This window comes from Marmota monax, unplaced genomic scaffold (assembly GCF_021218885.2).
Source record: "Marmota monax isolate L192 unplaced genomic scaffold, Marmota_monax_Labrador192_F-V1.1 WCK01_AAM20220418_F8-fsc01199, whole genome shotgun sequence".
Classification (NCBI taxonomy): Eukaryota; Metazoa; Chordata; class Mammalia; order Rodentia; family Sciuridae; genus Marmota; species Marmota monax.
The window spans coordinates 22,229-45,562 of record NW_026693816.1 but is presented as its reverse complement, the minus strand read 5'-3'; the positions used below and the strand labels follow the sequence as shown (position 1 = coordinate 45,562).

Here is a 23,334-nt window from a genome sequence, read left to right as displayed (position 1 = left end):
TGGGTATAGAGCAGAGTTTTACAAAACCTTTAAAGAGGAACTAACATCAATACTTTTCAAGCTACTTCGGGAAATAGAAAAAGAGGGAGAACTTCCAAATTCATTCTACGAGGCCAACATCACCCTGATACCTAAACCAGACAAAGACACTTCAAAGAAAGAAAACTACAGACCAATATCTCTAATGAACCTAGATGCAAAAATCCTCAATAAAATTCTGGTCACTCGGATACAAAAACATATCAAAAAAATTGTGCACCATGATCAAGTAGGATTCATCCCTGGGATGCAAGACTGGTTCAATATACGGAAATCAATAAATGTTATTCACAACATCAATAGACTTAAAAATAAGAACCATATGATCATCTCGATAGATGCGGAAAAAGCATTCGACAAAGTACAGCATCCCTTTATGTTCAAAACTCTAGAAAAACTAGGGATAACAGGAACATACCTGAATATTGTAAAAGCAATCTATGCTAAGCCTCAGGCTAGCATCATTCTGAATGGAGAAAAACTGAAGGCATTCCCTCTAAAATCTGGAACAAGACAGGGATGCCCTCTCTCACCACTTCTGTTCAACATAGTTCTCGAAACACTGGCCAGAGCAATTAGACAGATGAAAGAAATTAAAGGCATCAAAATAGGAAAAGAAGAACTTAAATTATCACTATTTGCAGATGACATGATTCTATACCTAGCAGACCCAAAAGGGTCTACAAAGAAACTATTAGAGCTAATAAATGAATTCAGCAAAGTGGCAGGATATAAAATCAACACGCATAAATCAAAGGCATTCCTGTATATCATCGACAAATCCTCTGAAATGGAAATGAGGACAACCACTCCATTCACAATATCTTCAAAAAAAATAAAATACGTGGGAATCAACCTAACAAAAGAGGTGAAATACTTATACAATGAAAACTACAGAACCCTAAAGAGAGAAATAGAAGAAGATCTTAGAAGATGGAAAAATATACCCTGTTCATGGATAGGCAGAACTAACATCATCAAAATGGCGATATTACCAAAAGTTCTCTATAGGTTTAATGCAATGCCAATCAAAATCCCAACGGCATTTCTTGTAGAAATAGAGAAAGCAATCATGAAATTCATATGGAAAAATAAACGACCCAGAATAGCAAAAACAATGCTAAGCAGGAAGTGTGAATCAGGCGGTATAGCGATACCAGACTTCAAACTATACTACAGAGCAATAGTAACAAAAACAGCATGGTACTGGTACCAAAACAGGCGGGTGGACCAATGGTACAGAATAGAGGACACAGAAACCAATCCACAAAACTACAACTACCTTATATTTGATAAAGGGGCTAAAACCATGCAATGGAGGAAGGATAGCATCTTCAACAAATGGTGCTGGGAAAACTGGAAATCCATATGCAACAAAATGAAACTGAATCCCTTTCTCTCGCTATGCACAAAAGTTAATTCAAAATGGATCAAGGAGCTTGATATCAAATCAGAGACACGCCGTCTGATAGAAGAAAAAGTTGGCTACGATCTACAGTCGGTGGGGTCGGGCTCCAAATTCCTCAATAGGACACCCATAGCACAAAAGTTAATAACTAGAATCAACAAATGGGACTTACTCAAACTAAAAAGTGTTTTTCTCAGCAAAAGAAACAATAGGGAGCCTACACCCTGGGAACAAATCTTTACTCCTCACACTTCAGATAGAGCCCTAATATCCAGAGTATACAAAGAACTCAAAAAATTAGACAATAAGATAACAAACAACCCAATCAACAAATGGGCCAAGGACCTGAACAGACACTTCTCAGAGGAGGACATACAATCAATCAACAAGTACATGAAAAAATGCTCACCATCTCTAGCAGTCAGAGAAATGCAAATCAAAACCACCCTAAGATACCATCTCACTCCAGTTAGATTGGCAGCCATTATGAAGTCAAACAACAACAAGTGCTGGCAAGGATGTGGGGAAAAGGGTACACTTGTACATTGCTGGTGGGACTGCAAATTGGTGCAGCCAATTTGGAAAGCAGTATGGAGATTTCTTGGAAAGCTGGGAATGGAGCCACCATTTGACCCAGCTATTCCCCTTCTGGGTCTATTCCCTAAAGACCTAAAAAGAGCATGCTACAGGGACACTGCTACATCGATGTTCATAGCAGCACAATTCACAATAGCAAGACTGTGGAACCAACCTAGACGCCCTTCAATGGATGAATGGATAAAAAAAATGTGGCATTTATACACAATGGAGTATTACTCTGCATTAAAAAATGACAAAATCATAGAATTTACAGGGAAATGGATGGCATTAGAGCAGATTATGCTAAGTGAAGCTAGCCAATCCCTAAAAAACAAATGCCAAATGTCTTCTTTGATATAAGGAGATTAACTAAGAACAGAGTAGGGTCGAAGAGCATGAGAAAAAGATTAACATTAAACAGGGATGAGAGGTGGGAGGGAAAGGGAGAGAGAAGGGAAAATGCATGGAAATGGAAGGAGACCCTCAGAGTTATACAAAAGTACATACAAGAGGAAGTGAGGGGAAGGGGAAAAATAATATAAGGGGGACAAACGAATGTCAGTAGAGGGGGCAGAGAGAGAAGAGGGGAGGGGAGGGGAGGGGAGGGGAGCGGGGATAGTAGAGGATAGGAAAGGCAGCAGAATACAACAGACACTAGTATGGCAATATGTAAATCAATGGATGTGTAACTGATGTGATTCTGCAATCTGTATATGGGGTAAAAATGGGAGCTCATAACCCACTTGAATCAAATTGTGAAAAATGATGTATCAAGAACTATGTAATGTTTTGAACAGCCAACAATAAAAAATAAAAAAAAATGGCGATATTACCCAAAGTTCTCTATAGGTTTAATGCAATGCCAATCAAAATCCCAATGGCATTTCTTGTAGAAATAGATAAAGCAATCATGAAATTTATATGGAAAAACAAAAGACCCAGAATAGCAAAATAATTCTAAGCAGGAAGTGTGAATCTGGAGGTATAGCGATACCAGAGTTCAAACTATATTACAAAGCAATAGTAACAAAAACAGCATGGCACTGGTACCAAAACAGGCAGGTGGACCAATGGTACAGAATAGAGGACACAGAAACCAATCCACAAAATTACAACTTTCTTATATTTGATAAAGGGGCTAAAAACATGCAATGGAGGAAGGATAGCATCTTCAACAAATGGTGCTGGGAAAATTAGAAATCCATATGCAACAAAATGAAACTGAATCCCTTTCTCTCACCATGGACAAAAGTTAACTCAAAATGGATCAAGGAGCTAGATATCAAATCAGAGACACTGTGTCTGATAGAAGAAAAAGTTGGCTACGATCTACATACTGTGGGGTTGGGCTCCAAATTCCTTAATAGGACACCCATAGCCCAAGAGTTAATAACAAGAATAAACAAATGGGGCTCTGGGCTGCTTTCCCATCTTGAGTGGGCACGGAGCCCCAGCATGCTGGTTCAATAAATCCCCCTTCTGCCAATTGTATGAGTGGTCACTTGGTGGTCTCTTTCTCCGACGTTTCGCGCGACCCTTACATTTGGTGCATGGGCCGGGAAAAGCGCATTGCCAGACAAGGAGACCTCCAACAGACTCCTTTAGGGGACTTAAGGCTCTCGAACAAACCCAACAATTCCTGTGGAAGCAGCTGGCTACTGTCTATCAGCCCGGAGACGAAGGAACCCCACATAGATATCAAGTGGGAGACTTCGTCTACGTGAGACGGCATCAGGTGTCATCCCTAGAACCCCGCTGGAAAGGACCATACCAGGTGCTACTCATAACACCTATGGTGGTGAAAGTGGATGGAATCACTTCTTGGATCCATGCCTCCCATCTCAAGCCTGCACCCTCCCCAGACTCCAGCTGGAAACTGGAAAAGACTGGTAACACTTTCAAATTGCATATTTGCCGCATGGATAGGGCTATGGATTCTCCCCATGACCAGAAGCAGTCCTAATCCCCATCAACCTGTTCAGCAACAATGGCAAGTTATAAACCCCACTGGACAAGTAGTATGGTCCATTTCACAGACAGCCCCCTTATGGACTTGGTGGCCATCCCTACATCAGGACATTTGTCAACTGGCCATAGGCCTCCCTAACTGGGACCTCCCTGACATAGAGGACCCCGCGCAGATCCCGTTCAACCCCAAACTAGGGTAGCGTTCCCCAGGCGGACATATGCACTATGGATGTCATCGCCCTCATCATAGGTGTAGACTAGCCAGTCTTGATTATTATGTGTGCCCAGCTGATTTCCGAAGTCGCAAACAGGCCCGAACCTGTGGAGGGCCCAATGACTTTTATTGCAAATCTTGGGGTTGTGAACAAACAGGAGCTGCATGGTGGAAACCAAACTCCCCAGACAGTATGATTCAGGTAGGGCGAAACGACACCTGGATAAACCCTAAGAACTGTTTAGTTAGCCAAGTGTCAAGGACTCGCTGTGGAAAAAGTAGTCTATGTAACCCCCTCAATATAACTTTCACTTCCAAAGCAAGGGACTACCTCAGAACGACATGGCTTATGGGAAATACCTGGGGAATGCAATTCTATGTTTATGGCCCCACTTATGACTTTGGTCTCTGGTTCACAATCCGACTTAAGCAGGAAGAAAATCCTACCGCAATAGGGCCCAATCCCCTCAAGCCAGGAATTAAGCCTCCTAAACCTCCCATGCCTAGGGCTACCAGACCCCCCCTGCAATCTCATCCCACCTGGTTTCCGTCTTTGCCTACTCCCCCAGTCAGGAGTATAGCTGACTCCTCCCCCTGGAAATTGATTAAAGGAACCTTCATGGTACTGAACTCCACACAGCCAGATCTCACCCAATCCTGCTGGCTATGCCTTATTATGAAGGGATAGCAGTTAATGGGACTTATGCTGTGAAGACGCAGAGTTCCAACTGTAGTTGGGGCGAAAATCCTAAGTTAACTCTCCCAGAAGTGACCGAGGCAGGTTTATGTCTAGGGTCCCCACCCAAAAGTAAACAACACATATGTTCCCAGATAGGAGAAATCAATGCTACACAGGTCTTTCTAGTCCCTGAGAAAGGAACTTGGTGGGCATGTGACTCAGGATTAACTCCTTGCATTTCAGCCCAGGTGTTTGACAGCTCCGTAAACTATTGTGTAATGGTGCAAATACTCCCCAGGGTGCTTTATCATGATGCAGAATCCTTTGAAGGTCTAGTAGGGGGACAAACAACCCGTTTCCGCCGAGAACCAGTGTCCCTCACTCTAGCCATCCTATTGGGAATAGAAGCGGCTGCAGGAGTCGGTACGGGAGCAGCCGCTATGATCCGGGGGTCACAACAAATGGCCCAGTTAGAAACAGCAATAGATCAGGACTTGAAGACATTAGAGACCTCTATCACAGCCTTACAGGAGTCTCTAACCTCTCTCTCTGAGGTTGTTTTACAGAACAGGCGAGGATTAGATCTTCTCTTTATGAGGGAAGGAGGCCTCTGTGTAGCAATAAGGGAAGAATGTTGTTTTTACGCTGACCATACTGGAGTTGTAAAAGAATCCATGAGTAAGTTAAGAAAACGCCTTGATGAGCGACAGAGAGAAAGGGAGACTCAACAAGGGTGGTATGAGTCTTGGTTTGCCCAGTCCCCCTGGTTAACTACACTCCTATCAGCCCTAGCTGGACCCTTGATTATTCTTATGCTGTTACTGACTGTGGGACCCTGTTTGCCTAACCGTATAGTTTCTTTTCTCCAGGCTCAGATTGGACAGGTGAAACTCATGGTACTCAGACAGCAATATGCTCCACTGGCAGTAATGGAACATGAAACCCTTCAATAATTGTGATGCATTACTTTTAAGATTAAAAGTAGTCAGAAAAAGGAGTGGGGAATGTAAGGGTAAAAGAAATTGAAGTTAAAGCATAAAAGTTAAAGGGTAAAAGACCGGGTGTTGTAAAGTTTATAAGCTGCAAGGTCTGAGTTAAAATGTAAAGGATTAGGTATTGTTAGGTTCTATGCTACCTGCAAAACCTGAAATTTCTGTAGCTGTTGAGACAATGCTTGGAACCGCCCAGTAAATATTTCCCCTGACTATTGGTTGTTTAATAAGGGCTCTGTGTGGTCGCCCGTAGGCATTGCAGGGCCTGGACCAATCAGTTTAAATGTAACCCCCTCCTTAGGAATGACCTATCACTCCAGCATGACCTGTTCCCGCCAATGAATGAACCAATCATGTTTAGGAGTTGTTATTCAGTTTTCCCGTGCCTCATGATGATTTGTTCTGATGTATACAAAGCCCTCCGCCCTCCCCAAAAAGTGTACTTAAGCAGTGCTCAGCCCCTGCTCGGGGCTCTGGGCTGCTTTCCCTTCTTGAGTGGGCACGGAGCCCCAGCATGCTGGTTCAATAAATCCCCCTTCTGCCAATTGAAAAAAAAAAGAATAAACAAATGGGACTTACTTAAACTAAAAAGTTTTTTCTCAGCAAGAGAAACAATAAGAGAGATAAATAGAGAGACTACATCCTGGGAACAGATTTTTACCCCTCACACTTCAGATAGAGCCCTAATATCCAGAATATACAAAGAACTCAAAAAATTAAACAATAAGATAACAAATAACCCAATCAACAAATGGGCCAAGGACCTGAACAGAAACTTCACAGAGGAGGACATACAATCAATCAACAAGTACATGAAAAAATGCTCACCATGTCTAGCAGTCAGAGAAATGCAAATCAAAACCACCCTAAGGTACCATCTCACTCCAGTAAGATTGGCAGCCATTATGAAGTCAAACAACAATAAGTGCTGGTGAGGATGTGGGGAAAAAGGGTACACTTGTACACTGCTGGTGGGACTGCAAATTGGTGAGGCCAATTTGGAAAACAGTATGGAGATTCCTGGGAAAGCTGGGAATGGATCCACCATTTGACCCAGCTATTGCCCTTCTCGGACTATTCCCTGAGGATCTTAAAAGAGCGTACTATAGGGATACTGCCACATCAATGATCATAGTGGCACAATTCACTATAGCTAGACTGTGGAACCAACCTAGATGACCCTCAATATATGAATGGATTAAAAAATGTGGCATCCATACACAACAGAGTATTACGCAGCACTAAAAAATGACAAAATCATAGAATTTGCAGGGAAATGGATGGCATTAGAGCAGATTATGCTAAGTGAAGCTAGCCAATCCTTAAAAAACAAATGCCAAATGTCTTCTTTGATATAAAGAGAGCAACTAAGGACAGAACAGGTAGGAAGAGCATGAGGAAAAGATTAACATTAAACAAAGACGAGTGGGGGGAGAGAAAGGGAGAAAGAAGGGAAAACATATGGAAATGGTAGGAGACCCTCAATGTTACACAAAATTACATATAAGAGGTTGTGAGCGGAAAGGGGGGGGAAACAAGGGAGAGAATTGAACAACAGCAGATGAGGTAGAGAGGGAAGATGGGAGGGGAGGGGAGGGGGACAGTAGGGGATAGGAAAGATAGCAGAATACAACAGTCACTAATATGCCATTACGTAAAATGTGAATGTGTAACTCATGTGATTCTGCAATTCATATTTGGCGTAAAAATGGGAGTTCATAACCCAATTGAGTCAAATGTATGAAAGATGATATATCATGAACTATGTAATGTTTTGAACAACCAATAAAAAAAGAATAAAACTTAAAAAAAAATTAAAAAAAACCAGCATGGATAAATCTCAAAATTTTTTGTTGTATGATATAAGCCTTCCCTAGAATATATATTGAATAAATGATTTCATTTATATGATTTTGTAGAACAAATAAAATTATTTGTGCAGATTCAAAAATAAATAAATAAATACATATATGTGTATTTTTATGTATTCTACTCTCACCCCACATACTTTTCTACCCTAAATTACTTCCTGTCTATTTTCTTGGTACTAACCCTCTTCATTAGATTTCTCTTTCACACTTCCTAAGATACATTAACTCTATATCCTCACATCCTTTCTCCTCAGCATATTGTCCTACTCCTCACCCCCAGTTCATTGTCCAACATCAGAAACTATAATCCTTTTTATGAAACTATTGATCATATTTTAGATAATAATTGAATCCAAAATTTCTGCACATTGAGACTAAACTGTAAATTTCTTAATAAGAACAAATTGTACATAGTGATATATTGTGGATATTGGGAATAGTTAATATTGTCCTTCCCCACAAAAGTGGGATCTTGAAACCCTATAAGGGCAATACAGACCTATAGAGTAATAACACACCAGACTTGCAGAGCTGGAAAGGAAGACACATGAGCAACATGAAAGATAAGGGAAGAAAGTAACAGAAACAAATCAAGACACCACATCATTAGAATCATTGGCAGCCACAGCAGAAAAAATGACAAAAAAAGAGTTCAGGATATACATGGTTTAAATATTCTGTGAACACAAAGAAGATATAAGAGAGCAAATACAAGCAGTGAAAGATCACTTTGACAAGGAGCTGCATAAACAAATCTAAGAAGCAAAATATAACATCAACAAGGAGATAGAGGTTCTAAAAAACAAAAGAAAAAGAAAAAAACAGAAGTCCTTGAAATAAAAGAAACAATAAACCAAATTAAAAGCTCAAATAAAAGCATCACAAACAGAGTAGACCACTTAGAAGACAGGACATCAGATAATGAAGATAAAATATGTAATCTTGAAAAGAACATAGACCACACAGAGATAATGGTAAGAAACAAGAGCAGAGCATTCAAGAAATATCAGATACCATAAAGAGACCAAATTTAAGATGCATTGGGATACAGGAAGGCATAGAGGTCCAAAACAAAGGAATGAACAATCTATTCAACAAAACTTAAAGAATGAATTGGAAATTCAAATTCAAGAAGCCAAATGTACAAAATCACAACAGATTCACACCAAGGCATATTATGATAAAAATGCCCAACATGCAGAATAAGGAGAGAATTTTAAAAGTCACTAGAGAAAGGAATCAAATTACATATAGGGGAAAACAAATTAGGATAACAGCAGATTTTTCAACACAGACCCTGAAAGTTAGAAGATCCTTGAACAACATATATCAATCTCTGAAATAAAATGAGTGGCAACCAAGAATCTTATATCCAGCAAAATTAAGGTTTAGATTTGAAGATGAAATAAAAACATTCCACAATAAAAAAAAGTTAAAATAATTTATAGCTAGAAAATTGGCACTACAAAACATCTTTGACAAAATATGCCTTCAAGAGGAAATGTAATACAACAATGAAAATCAGCAGAGGGAGGTAGTACCCTAAAGGAAAAACAAATCCAAAAAGAAAATCAAGGCAAGTTAAATAACAATAATAAATAAATATGGCTGGAAATACAAACCATGTCTCAATAATAACCCTGAATATGAATGGCTTAAACTCACCAATCAAAAGACACAGGTTAGCAGACTGGATTTAAAAAGCCCACTTATATGCTGCCTATAGGAGATTCATCTGATTGGAAAAGACATGCACAGACTGAAGCTGAAAGATTGGGAAAAATCATACCACTCACAAGGACTGAGGAAGCAAGCAGGGGTTTCCATCCTCATATCAAATAAAGTAGACTTCAAGCCAAAGTTAATCATAACAATGGACATTAAATACTGCTCAACGAAACCATACACCAACAAGACAAAACAATCATAAATATATATGCCTCAAACATTGAAGCAGCTGTTCATCAAACAATTTCTTCTCAAGTTCAAGAGTCAAATTGACCACAACACAATGATCTTGGGTGACTTTAACACACTTCTCTCACCACTGGATAGATCTTCAAAACACATTTGAATAAAGAATCTATAGAACTCAATAATACAATCAATAACATAGACTTAACTGACATATATAGAATTTTTCAACCTGCATCAAGTGGATACACTTTCTCCTCAGCAGCACATGGATTCTTCTCTAAAATAGACCATATATTATGCCACAAAGCAACTCTTAGCAAATACAAAAATGTAGAGATACTACCATGCACTTTATCAGGTCATAATGGAGTGAAACTGAAAATTAACAAAAAAATAATAAAAATTTCTCCATTACCTGGAGACTAAACAATATGCTACTGAATGAACATTGGGTTACAGAGGTTACATCAAGGATAATATTAAAAAATTCTTAGAGGTAAATGAGAACATAGACACAACATATCAAAATCTCTGGACACTATAAAAGCAGTACTAAGAGGAAAATTCATTGCATGGAGTTCATTCCTTAAAAGAAGAAAAGGTCAACAAATAAATGACCTCACACTACATCTCAAAGCCCTAGAAAAAGAAGAATAAATCTACAGCAAAAGAAGTAGAAGGCAAGGAATAACAAAAATTAGTTATTATTAGAGATGAAATCATGAAACAAAACATAACAAACAATTGAAAAAATTGACTAAACAAAAAGTTGTTTTTTTAAAAAAATAAGTCAAATTGAAAGACCCTTAGCTATGCTAATAAAGAGAAGGAGAGAGACAACTCAAATTACCAGCATAAATTATGAAAAAGTTAATATCACAACAGACACTACAGAAATACAGAGGATAATTAGAAATTACTTTGAAAACTTATACTCCAATAAAATAGAAGATAGTGAAGGCATCAATGAATTTCTTAAGTCATACGACTTTCTCAGATTGACTTCAAGCCAAAGTTAATTGTAATGATAGACATTGCATACACACATTAAGATAAACACAATTTAAGCAGACAAATATCAAGTGATGAAATAGAAGATCCCAACAAAAGAGTACCAACCAAGAAAAGCCCAGAACTGGATGGTTACACAGCCGAGTTCTACAAGACCTTTAAAGAAGAACTAATACCAACACTCTTGAATTTATTTCAGGAAATAAAAAAGAAGTACTGCCAAACTCATTCTACTAGGCCAATATCACCCTGATTCCAAAACCAGGCAAAGTCACATGAAAGAAAGAAAACTTTAATCCAATATCTCTAATGAACATAGATGCAAAAATTCTCAATAAAATTCTGGCAAATCAAATACAAAAACATATCAAAAAGATCATGCAACATAATCATGTGGGATTCATTCCAGGATTGCAAGGTTGGATCAACATATGGAAATCAATAAATATAATTCATGACATCAATAGATTTAAATATAAGAAATTATCATTTCAATAGATGCAGAAAAAGCATTTGACAAAATACTGCACTCTATGTTCAAAACACTATAAAAACTAGGGATAACAAGAAAATAACTCAACATCGTAAAGGCTATCTATGCTAAGCCCCAGGCCAGCATCATTCTAAATGGGGCAAAATTGAAATCATTCCCTCTAAAAACTGGAACAAGACAGGGAAGCCTTCTCTCACCATTTCTACTTAACATAGTCCTTGAAACACTGGCCAGAGAAATTATACAAATGAGAGAAATTAAAGAGATATGTATAGGAAAATAAGAACTTAAATTAACACTATTTGCTGATGATATGATTCTATACCTAGAAGTCCCAAAAATCTCCACCAGAAAACTTCTAGAACTAGTAAACAAATTCAGCAAAGTAGCAGGTTATAAAATCAACACCCATAAATGAAAGGCATTTCTGTATATCCGTGACAAATCCTCTGAGAAGGAAATAAGGAAAATTATGCCATTTACAATAGCCTCAAAAACATAAAATACTTGGGAATCAACTTACTGAAATCACTGAAAGATCTATACAATAAAAACTACAGAACCCTAAAGAGAGAAATCAAAGAATACCTTAGAATATGAAAAGATCTACCTTGCTCTTGGATAGGCAGAATTAATATTATCAAAATGACCATGTTTCCAAAAGCACTGTATAGATTTAATGCAATTCTGATTAAAATACCAATGGCATTCCTCATAGAAAAGAAAAAGCAATCATGAAATTCATCTGGAAATATAAGAGACCCAGAACAGCTAAAGCAATCCTTAGCAGGAAGGGTAAAGCAGGTGGCCTCACTATACCAGAACTTAAACTATACTACAGAGCAATAGGAAAAAAAAAGACAGCATGGTATAGGCACCAAAACAGACTGGTAGACCAATAGTACAGAATAGAGGACACAGAGAAACTATAATTATCTGAGACAAAGGTGCCAAAAACATGCATTGGAGAAAAGATAGCCTCTTCAACAAACGGTGCTGGGAAAATTGGAAATTCATATGCAACAAAGTTAAATTAAACCCCTATCTCTCACCATGCACAAAAGTTAACTCAAAATGGATCAAGGACCTAGTAATTAAACCAGAAACCCTACATCTAATAGGAAAAAAAGTAGGCCTTAATCACCATCATGCAAGATTAGGCCCCAACTTCTTTAATAAGACTCCTATAGCACAAGAATTAAAACCAAGAATCAATAAATGGGAAGAAACCAAACTAAAAGTTTCTTCTCAGCAAAAGAAACAATCTGTGAGGTGAAGAGAGAGCCTACATCCTGGGAGCAAATTTTTACCCCTCACACCACACATCAGACAGAGCACTAATCTCTAGGGCATATAAAGAACATAAAAAGCTAAACACCAAAAAAACAAATAACCCAGTAAATAAATGGGCCAAGGACATGAACAGACACTTCTCAGAAGAGGATATTCAATCAATCAACAAATATATGAAAAAATGTTCATCATCTCTAGAAATTAGAGAAATGCAAATCAAAACCACTCTAAGATTTCATCTCATTCCAGTCAGAATGGCAGCTGTTATGAAGACAAACAACAAGTGATGGGGAGGATGTGGGGAAAAGGTACACTCATATGTTGCTGGTGGGACTGAAAATTGGTGCAGCCAAATTGGAAAGCAGTATGGAGATTCCTTGGAAAGCTGGGAATGGAACCACCATTTGACCCAGCTATCACTCTCCTGGGTCTATACCCAAAGGACTTAAAAACAGCATACTACAGGGACACATCCACATCAATGTTTATAGCAGCACAATTCACAATAGCTAAATGGTGGAGCCAACCTAGATGCCCTTCAGTGGATGAATGCATTAAAAAAATGTGACATATACACACAATGGAATTTTGCTCATCAATAAGAGAAAAAAGCCATGGCATTTGAAGGTAAATGGATAGCACTGGAGAAGACAATATTAAGTGAACTTAGTCAATCCCAGAAAATTAAATGTTGAATGTTTTCTCTAATATAAGAAGGCTGCCTCATAGTGAGGTAGGGAGGGGGAGCATGGGAGAAATGGATGAATTCTAATTAGGCAAGGGGGTGGGAGGAAAAGGGAGGGGGCACAGATTAGCAAGGATGGTGGACTCTGATAGTCAATGTTATCCAAAGTACATGTATGAAGACATGAATTGGTGTGAATGTAATTTACATACAAACAGAGGTACGAAAAATTGTTCCATATGTGTAATAAAACTTGTGATGCCTTTTGCTGCCATGTATTTAAAAAAATAAAACAAATTGAAAAAAAAACAAATATATACACACAGGGACACAAAGATTAACATGTGTACTGTGCAGCCTGACCTGAGAAGGTGGAGAGAGACACTCCTGACTCCATAAGAGAACAGCATGGGATGATCTGAGGCAGAAGAGACCTCCAGATTCTCCATGATGGGATCCAGGGACACACTGATCACCTGGAGAGAAACCATCCACTCTCCTATGCTGCTCTGAAGGGGGCACCTGAGGTCCTGTGTGCTGAGCGCCCTCTGCTGGCCCTGGGCACCGTGCAGGAGGTTTGTGTCTGGGCTCAAACTGAGATCCCCTCACTGTGTCTCTGGCACAGTAATAGGTGGCCGTGTCCTCAGCTCTCAGACTGCTCATTTGCAGGTACAGTGTGTTCTTGGAGTTCTCTCTGGAGATGGTGAATCGGCCCTTCACAGAGTTGGCATAGTTTGTTGTACCACCACTTGGGTTAATTTCTCCAACCCACTCCAGCCCCTTCCCTGGAGCCTGGCGGACCCAGCTCATCCAGTAGTTACTGAAGGTGAATCCAGAGGCTGCACAGGAGAGTCGCAGGGAACCCCCAGGCTGCACCAGGCCTCCCCCAGACTCCACCAGCTGCACCTCACACTGGACACCTGCAAACACAGAGGCAGCCTGGTCAGGACACTGGCACTCATCCACTCTCCCTTTGACTCCTGTCCACTCACACACTCAGGATCTCTGGTTCTCCATTCATTACCTTTGAAAACAGCCACCAGGAAAACCCAGCTGAGCACACTCTCCATGGTGAGCAGCTGTGTTCAGTCCTGATCACTGAGTGGGCTGAGCTGGGAGTCCAGGGCTGGGCTCCTGTGCAGAGCTGCAGGGTCAGGTGGGCTGGTTTTCATGAGCAGAGGGAGGCCCTATTTGCATGTCCTCCTGCTATATAGCAGCTCTGGCTGGAGGCCTTAGAGACATCTGTGCTCAGAGAAAACTTGAACATGTTAGAGAAGGTTGGTGGCATTTTATTCATGAAAGATTAGCTCATAGTATTAAACTTGTTGTTCACACTGTCCAGGAAGATGTAAGTGACAGGAATAGCCCAGTGTCTAGGCATGTGATTGTCCCTTCAATTCCTCTGCTCCATGAAGCAGCTCATGGACAGTACTGGACAGGGCTTGTGGGGTCTCTGGAGCCCCTTCTTGGATGAAGAACAGGGTGTGGGTTTGCAGAACCCAGTGTCCATCTAAGGATCATGAAGGTCCTGGTGGATGACAGTCCATCTTCAGAATTCTGGGCCACTGTCAGCTCACTGCGTCTGCCTCTGGCTTCCCACTCCCCTCTGCACCTTTGGCTGACTTGAAGCAGCTCTACTGATACATAAGAGTGTGAGCACAGCTGTGCCATCGTCCCCACCAGGGCAGCATTGAGGTCAGTGTGGAGCACAGGTCCCTGGACCCTTGTCCTCTCAGCTTCAGTCTGTGATGGTGCAGATGAGGAAAGTCCTTCAGCTGGGACCACAGATGTGGACAGCTCAGCTTGGCCAGCTCTCCCCTCTGCTCTACAGACCCATATGCTGTGTCCCCAGGCAGTATATCCCCACTGTCTGCAGCAGCTACAGCGTCCCAGATACCAGGAGCATCCCTGCAGTGCACCTGGATTTGGGCTTCTCCTTCATCCTGGAACAAAGTGCATGGACACTGTGCAGCCCTCCCCAGCCCACATGTGAAGCACCTGTCCTGCATTCCCTGGTCTTTGGGCCTCTCTGTCTCTGGGGACATCTGACTGGGGCAGAGCAAGTGGAAACCAGGCTGCTCTTCCCAGAGTCACTGCTGCTGTCCCTCAGGGTCAACCAGACACTTGGCCTCTGATCACCTGAACAGGATCTCAAGTGTTCTCAGACATTGGGCTTCTTGGCCTGTGGTTCTGGGGGCAGAGCTAGTGCAGGAGAAGCCATGTGGGTCACACTGGGTCAACCAGGAGAGGACAGGTCCACTTTTCAAGGTCCTGGGCTTGAAGAGGGTTAATCAAGTGAGTCCCTGTCACTGGTGGGTCAGCTCCAAGGTGGCTTTGTTTCACCACAGATGTGCAGTGGGTCTCCTTCAGTTCAGGCAGTCACATGATAAGGAAGGTCACCTTGTGGAGGCAGCCCTGTGTGTCCTTTATGGTCATGGTGGAGATGCCCTGGCATGTCACAGAGGTCACTGTGGGAGGTGAAGCAGCACAGCTGGTCACTAAGGTCACAGAGCTGTGATCTCCTGCTCTCTCAGACCCAGGAGAGAACCTTCCCATCACCAGGAGCCTTTAGTTCCCTTTAACTATTGATGTGTCTCATGGAGACCACAGTTGAACTGTGTCCTTGTGAAATTTGATGACATCTTTGTCAATGCAGGTAATTAGGAATCTAGCAGATGATGGGGTTTACTGGTGATGCCCCAGGTGTGGATCAATGCCACTTCAATGGGAGACTCCCCAGGGCTGGTAGAGGCTTCCTGGCACCCTGAGCCCCAGTGGGACCCCAGCACCACTCAGGGGTCCAGCCTCGTCTGCCTCTCTTTGCCTCCTGCCTCCTGCCATGTGGTGCTGCAGCCTCAGGAGCCCTGGTCAGCAGCAACACCTGGGTGTTTGTACCCTGGTCTCCAGAACCTGCTGCAGCACAGCTCTTTCCTTGTGAATCCTCAGCCTCAGGAGTGACCTAGAGTAGTAGGGACTGATGCTGGACAGGACCTCTGCCCAGTGCGCACAGCTGTTGGAATGTACAGTCCACAAGATGTTTCCTTACTCCTCTCCCAGGGCTGTTGAGCCTTATTCTTGATCACATATTGGCCCTTAATGCACTTGTAGAAAATATGCATTCTATACAGGAAGATTGCAATTTAGCACAAAAGAATGGCATTCTGTCCCTCCTGGCATGGCCAGGAGCACATGGACCTAGCTGTAAGGCAGAGGGAGACCATCACCACACCATCCCTCATGTGGGGAAGCTACTGCAGCAGGTCCTGGAAAGAGAGAGGACAGTGGCCTCTTGAGATTGGAAGGTGCAGGGAGGGTAAGGGTGAGGGTGGGTGGTGAGGGCCATGTGCAGAGAGGGCCTTGTCCTGGGGCTCTGCAGATCACAGGGCAGCTGTGGCCCACAGCCAGGCTGTGCTTCACAGTGACTGGAGCAGAGCAGCTGGTGGGCTCCCCACACCAAGGAGGCACAGCCTGGGATCCACCATGGCACCTGGCATCTGGCACCCCTGTGTCAGGGTGCTGTCCTCTGCCTCAGTAGAGCTAGGTTTAGAGTAACTGTGAAAATTCGGCTGGAATCACCAGCTGTTGTCTGATGGAGTGAGATGCTGACATTCTTAATGATGTGGCTGATGAGATATCATTACATATGTAAGAAAAATATAACATATATTTGCTCATTCTGCCATCGAAGATAGCTGAAGAAGGAATTTTTCATTATTTCCATGGATTTAGGTTTCGAGATAGAGAAGCACTGTATGCCTGGGGTTTATATTTAATAATGCCCATCTACAGTTGCTTAGCTTAACATGTTTGGCAACACAAAAATTGGGGTAATTGAATCCACTAAACTACTGATGAGATCAACATGGCATAAAATAAAAACAAATGAAATGGACTATTATTCCATGCATGGCTGTGAACTAATCTGTAGCCTAGTCTGAGGCAAAATTTGTGAAATCCATTATTTGACCACGTAAGTAACCAATTGGTTTATGTTGGAATAACTTTCCGTTTACAGCTAGCAGCTAGCAGCTATGAGCAGCTTGGAGTGCTTGAAGAATCTGCACTCGTTCAGGCCTGATAGGAAGGCCTGCAGGATGGGATGCTCTGCTCTAGTGAGCCGTCAGTGAAACCACATCCTTAGCTTTGTGGTTAGCATTGCCAAGCTGCCAGGCCAGGAAACTGATAGCTAGTGTTAGACCAGGACACAAGAAAAGACCACTGACTCCAATTAAAATCAAATTAAAGCAAGCTTATTATTTCAACAAGCCGGGCTGCCTCTCCCACCCAAAACCACAGGAACAAGACAGCCCCGCAGCTTTCTTGCAGTATAGCTTTATAGCCCAGAAAGTTACACAAAGGGGGTTACAGATAACAAAACTTTGATGAGCATAACATTTTTGCTGGCCCCGGCATCAGAATTTATGAAGGTCATTAGAGCCTCAGAGAGGGTCATTATCCGGCCAGGGAAGGCCAAGAGTTAGGAGGCATCACTAAATTTCAGAGGGCTGGTATCTGGTCAAAGAGCCAGGCATGTGTGAGTTCAAGGCATGGGCAGACATTCCAAGTAGGCTCAAAATTTGCAGTAATTTATAATGAAGCTGAAGTTAGCTTTTCCTGGCTTTGTGGTGAGATGGTTCCCAATTTTAAGAGAAAATCAGGTTGGGTCTATCACTAGGAGCTTCAACATGGAACTCCTAACATAGAAACCCCCTCCTCTAGGGACAAAGACCCTTCCTGATGATAGCAATATTTAGAACATCCTCCTAGTGTGGTTACATTAGGCATAAGATGATTGGCTTATGGATACTATCTTGCTTGTGTATGATTGATGGGCACGCCCCATTTAAACCCTATAACAATTGTATGCATTCCAAAAATAAACTGAGCTACTGGACGACGACATGAGGTGGGTCTCCAGCCAGTTCTGTCACCAGCTACTGGAGTCTGTGTGTTGATTCCACATCTCTACTCCCCCACCCCCACCCCCCCACTACCCCCCATCCCTGAGACAGGTAGCTGAGCAACTAATTGACAAGAACCACAGCAGGTTTATCTCAGCTTGAATTTGTATATAATGATTATGCAACTCTGAGAAGCTAAAGCTTTAAAAACATCTCACCACATTTATTTTATCTTCAGTTTCTTTTGCTAAGTCATCATAATTACCTGAATGTAAAGAAAATCATTTACATATCAACTAATGTGCTCATATTTTTAAAAATTCTTCTTTTTATAAAAAATTAAAAAAAATTCTCATTGATTTCTAATTATTAAATTGTGCACTTTTGTTTGTTGTGAGATTTTAGGAAGTTTGCAACTATCAACTACTTATTTACTATGGAAATTTGCTTAAAATTTATACTAAATTAAACTGCGTTTACTGGCAAAACATTTATGAGTAGTCTATCTACTAGCAGCTTCTTTCTTTAATCCCAAATGTTGAGATATTTAAAACTGTTGATATCTTTTCAGGATTTATTTAAAAGTTTTAAAGTACATGTATTTATTGAATTATATATGAGCCTATGTGTTTTATATATGTGTTCATATTTGGAATTTAAAAGTGCAATGGATAATTTGTTTAGATAAAATTAATTGGATATGAAAGAAAAAAAACCTTTTCAACCTACAAATTCCTGAAATCTAATTTACATAAATACATTCTAATATTATACTCAGAATAGCAGGCTTAAACTCTAATACAGACTCTCTGCAGATGAAGGAGGTCATGTTTAGCGAAGGTGACCCCAGTATTCACCAGGGCTCAGGAAATAGCTGAGTGATCCCCCTGAGCAAGTCTTGAGGTTTCAATGAGGCAGAGGACACAGGAAGTAGAACATTGTGGAAATTGAAGCACTCAGAAAATGCCCTGTGGATGCAGATGCAGTATATACTGTTTTGCAAGAGCAAAACCTTTTATTTAAAAAATAGAACAGAGAGAGAGGGACAGAGGGTCCTCTGCAGAGGAGGGGTCCAAGTTGGTGCCTGAGGGAGTGGGGGTCCTGCCCCTTACAAAGAGTTTAGATTTCCTCTGTTCTCATCCCCTCCTCCCCCCAACCTGACCCTGTGACACAAAAGGTGGAGGGATCCAGAGTGGGAAAGGAGCTCCCCAAGGGTGCAGCAGGAAGGGAGCTGCCCAGGGCTACTCACTAACACCTCCAAGCAGGGAGGAGCAGGTCCCTGGAGGCAGGGATCCTTGGCAGCAGCTTGGAGGAGGGAGGTGCCCTGGAGGTGTTAGCATTTTATCTCCTGCAGAGTCAGCCCCCATCTTGCTGACCCAGTCACTCATCACCTACACTGAAGGACCTGTGCCACCCCCACCTGACATCAGTCCCCCTCTGAAAATGGAACCCTGACTGCTGTAAGGGGAAATGGGTGACTGCCTTGGCTGATTCTGGGTGACAGGGGGCGACGAGGGGCAAGAAGCTTGGGTTTTCCTTTAGGAATGGTTTGGATTAGTCAAAGGATCTGTGGCAACAGTCTGGAAATATGATTTTTGTTCCCTAAAACACTAAAATACAAAAAAAAAATGCACATTGTATTGTTATGGCCAAGCTATATGGGCAATGACCAAGCAGACTCCACTTTGCCCTGAGACCCCACATCATGTAACACATGCTTCTCCCAGGAAAGCCCCACCTCTGTCCCCATCTACAGTTGCTTAGCGTAGCATGTTTGGCAACACACAGTGGCAAGTCTTACACAATGTAACAGTGTTCTTCCTTTGGTTGCTGTTTTTCTTGGACAATGTGCCCTGTCAGAGATAGAGTGTGTAGACATTGGTAACCATTCTTTATCTTGTGCCCAAGTGGGGACGTGTTGGCCCACTCTCTTTTCTTCCTATGATTTTAGATCTTATGATATTTATTTATGGTTTTGAAATACAGCAGCAACCCCTTATGCTTTAATGTGGTTTTGGACTATAAAAGGTGTACTCAAACCCCAGGATGGGGTCAAAGGGTGTACTTGCAGCCTACCCCTTGGCCCACCAGCTGGTGGATCTGAACCTCCAACTGATGAAAAAATGCTCCATCTCCTACTTTAAGATCAACATGGAGATTTATTGCAATCTGACTTGAACATTTTGAAGGCCCCAGTGAGATGATCCTTGGAGTCAAGGCTGTGGCTCTGGGACACAAGGGAATCCTGGATCCTCTGAAGCTACCAGAGGTGACCCCACTCATAGTTTTGGAGCTCTCTGTGAAGTGCTGGACATTTTGTGGTGACTGATTTGAGTCTTCCTATGAAAGCTCTGGTGTGATGCACATCTGTAAATCCAGAGGCTTTGAAGGAGGATAGTGATAGTGCAGGTTATCGGTGAGGACTCCTGCTTCCCCACAGGTTGAAGTTTGAACGTTAGAGAAGCACAGGGAGGCAAGCATATGAAGCAGGGTTTGCTTAAAAAGGGGTGACCTAGACTTCTCCTACGAGGGAGAAGGGGCCCTAGCTGGTGTCCTGGTATCCCAAGAAGGGAGGTGTTCTGCACTTATTATATGTCCTAGGATTCCTTTGTTCTCCTGTCTTTCCCCCTTATCTTTCTCCTTCCTGTGGACATGACTAGGCCCAGGAGTGCTGGGTGGGAGGGCCAAAGGTGGGAACCAGGTGGGCTGAAGGGGGAAGGGCAGGTGGAGTAGACAAGGATATATTAACAACCCTAGAGCACCCTGGAGGGAGGGGCAATTCCTGGGGCAGGTTACCCTGGCAACAGGTTGGAGCAGGGGCAGGTTCTACATAAGATCCCTCAGGGGACAGTGTCCAACTTCCCAGATTCACTCAAAATTGGCCTCCTTGACTGACCTGACTCAATTTACCTGTCTACACTGACTGCCTAATTCTGGCTTCAATGGAAGTGCATGTGTTGGGAGGTCCCTCATTTGCTCTATCTTAATTGTAAAGCCTCAGAGGTTCCAAGTGCCTGATAGTAAATGTTTTGAAGTGTGTCAGGGGCTCCTCTGGGGGTGTATCAGCACTTGATTGTAAATCTTTCCAAGTGTTTCAGGTGCTTGATTGTAAAGCCCAAAGGTGTATAAAGTGATCTTGAGCCTGAGGAGGCCTTGGTCCAGACCCAGCAGAGCTCCCATAAGTGGATCCTGAGGAGGGTCTGGAGGCTGGGATTATGTGGAGGAGAGTGACTTTCTTGTGTTTTTGTCTTGTCCTATTTGTTGTTTGCTATGGTTTGTTCCCATGTTGTCTGTTTAGGTTGATCTCCATTTCAGTTTGCTCATAACTTTTTTCCCCCAACTTTTTCACTAGTGAGACAAGATGGGGACTGGTGACCTACCACCTTTGGACACAGTCACACTCGCTGCCTGGTTAAATTCTTGTCTCTCACCTTCCTTTTATTTCTGCCCATTGTTTGACTGTTAGCCTCCTTGTGAGAAACCTAATCCCACCTGGCCTGACACCTACCTAAAAAACAATGGTTAAAAAGATTTTCAACTGTGCTGACTAAAGCTTGCATTGAAAGGGCTGCCAACAGATGTTAAAAGTAAAAGCCAAAGGTCATAAAGCATGTGGAGATTGCCTTCATTTAGGAACTGGCCAGGTGGTCAGCAGAGTAGACAGACAGTTCCTACAGAGGTCAGCTTAGAACTAGAGAGTTTTTAGGATCATCATTTCTAAGATATATAAAGTATCCTTTTGTCTAGGAAACTTGGCTTTTGTCTCTCAGCCCCAGATACTCACAGCAGCAACAACAAAACCTCAAAAAACTTAAAGGGTTACAGAATCACTTCCAACTATTGGAGGTGACCCAAAAGAGTTTTTAACTGTGACAGTCCAGGTGCTAAATGTGTTTCAAAATGCCAGGCTAAGATTTTTGTGGCCCCTATGAAGAGACCAGAAACAACAGTTTAGAATGGGACCCTGACTTGCGGGAACTCTCCTGAGGGGACCCATGGATCTGCCTATTGAGGAAGTTCCTTCAGGGAGAAATAAGTCCCTGGCCTTTGTCTATGTTCCCTTAACTCTTGTCACCTCTGATGACAAAACCTCATCAGGAAGGAAGCCAGGAAAGCTTTTAAAATTCTGACCTGAGACAGGTGGAGAAAGACACTCCTGACTCCATAAGAGAAGAGCATGGGATGATCTGAGGCAGAAGAGACCTCCAGATTCTCCATGATGGGATCCAGGGACACACTGATCACCTGGAGAGAAACCATCCACTCTCCTCTGCTGCTCTGAAGGGGGCACCTGAGCTGCTGTGTGCTGAGCGCCCCCTGCTGGCCCTGGGCACCCTGCAGGAGGTTTGTGTCTGGGCTCACACTGAGGTCCCCTCACTGTGTCTCTGGCACAGTAATAGGTGGCCGTGTCCTCAGTGGTCAGGGAGTTCAGCTGCAGGGAGAACTGGTTCTTGGACGTGTCTCTGGAGATGGACACTCGGCTCTTGAGGGATGGGCTGTAGTAAGTGCTACCATCATAACCTATGCACCCTATCCACTCCAACCCCTTCCCTGGGGGCTGACGGATCCAGTTCCAGCAGTAAACACTGGTTGTGATGGAGAATCCAGAGACAGCACAGATGAGGGACAGGGTCTGTGAAGGCTTCACCAGGCCAGGTCCTGACTCCTTCAGCTGCACCTGGCACAGGAAACCTGGGGACAAGGAGAGTCACACTCTGTCAGTCATCTGCAGTCACAACCTCCCTATGGACCCAGGTCTGACACTGGGGACACTCACCTTGGGGAGCTGTGACCAGGCACAGGACAAGACCCAGCAGCCTCATCTTCTAGACCACACCTGCCTTCCCAGAGACCTCAGCCCTGTCTGAGCAGAGAGCTGGGAGCTCCCACAGCCCAGAGGGCCTTTGAACCCAGAGCAGGAGGAGGGATTTGCATGTGGGTGAGGCTCTTCTGATATCTGGAGAGGCTGAGGTCAGGCTGCCCAGGTCCTCTGTGCTCCTGAGATGTGTCCATGTCTTGAACCCAAGTGGAGCTTTACCTGTGAGAGGAGAGCAGGTGGTTTCAGGGGTGTTGGAAGGCTGTCAGAGGGGGAGCCCACCCTGCCGAGCCCGCCCTACCTCCTCCAAGCCCTTCCTGCCTGCACCTGGGAGGGTGTCAGAGTGGCAGGAACGTGCCCAGCATGCAAGAGGCCCAGGTCCACCTCCCAGCCCTGAAGGAGAAGCCCTCAGTGATGACTGAGCAGAGCCCAGGGCTGAGGATGGGGTTCCTCACATCCAGGAGAAGA

General features: G+C 42.8%; 2 gene segments (V, D, J or C); both read right to left on the bottom strand.

Moving 5' to 3' along the window:
- Nucleotides 1-4,174: 4,174 nt before the first annotated feature.
- On the bottom strand, nucleotides 4,175-14,284 carry LOC124105187 (immunoglobulin heavy variable 3-23-like). The segment is given in 3 exon segments: nucleotides 4,175-4,313; nucleotides 13,715-14,069; nucleotides 14,174-14,284. Coding segments are annotated over 3 exon segments (540 nt in total).
- Nucleotides 14,285-21,869: 7,585 nt separating this feature from the next.
- On the bottom strand, nucleotides 21,870-22,939 carry LOC124105186 (immunoglobulin heavy variable 4-30-4-like). The segment is given in 3 exon segments: nucleotides 21,870-21,887; nucleotides 22,429-22,742; nucleotides 22,828-22,939. Coding segments are annotated over 3 exon segments (378 nt in total).
- Between the last annotated feature and the right edge of the window lie 395 nt (nucleotides 22,940-23,334).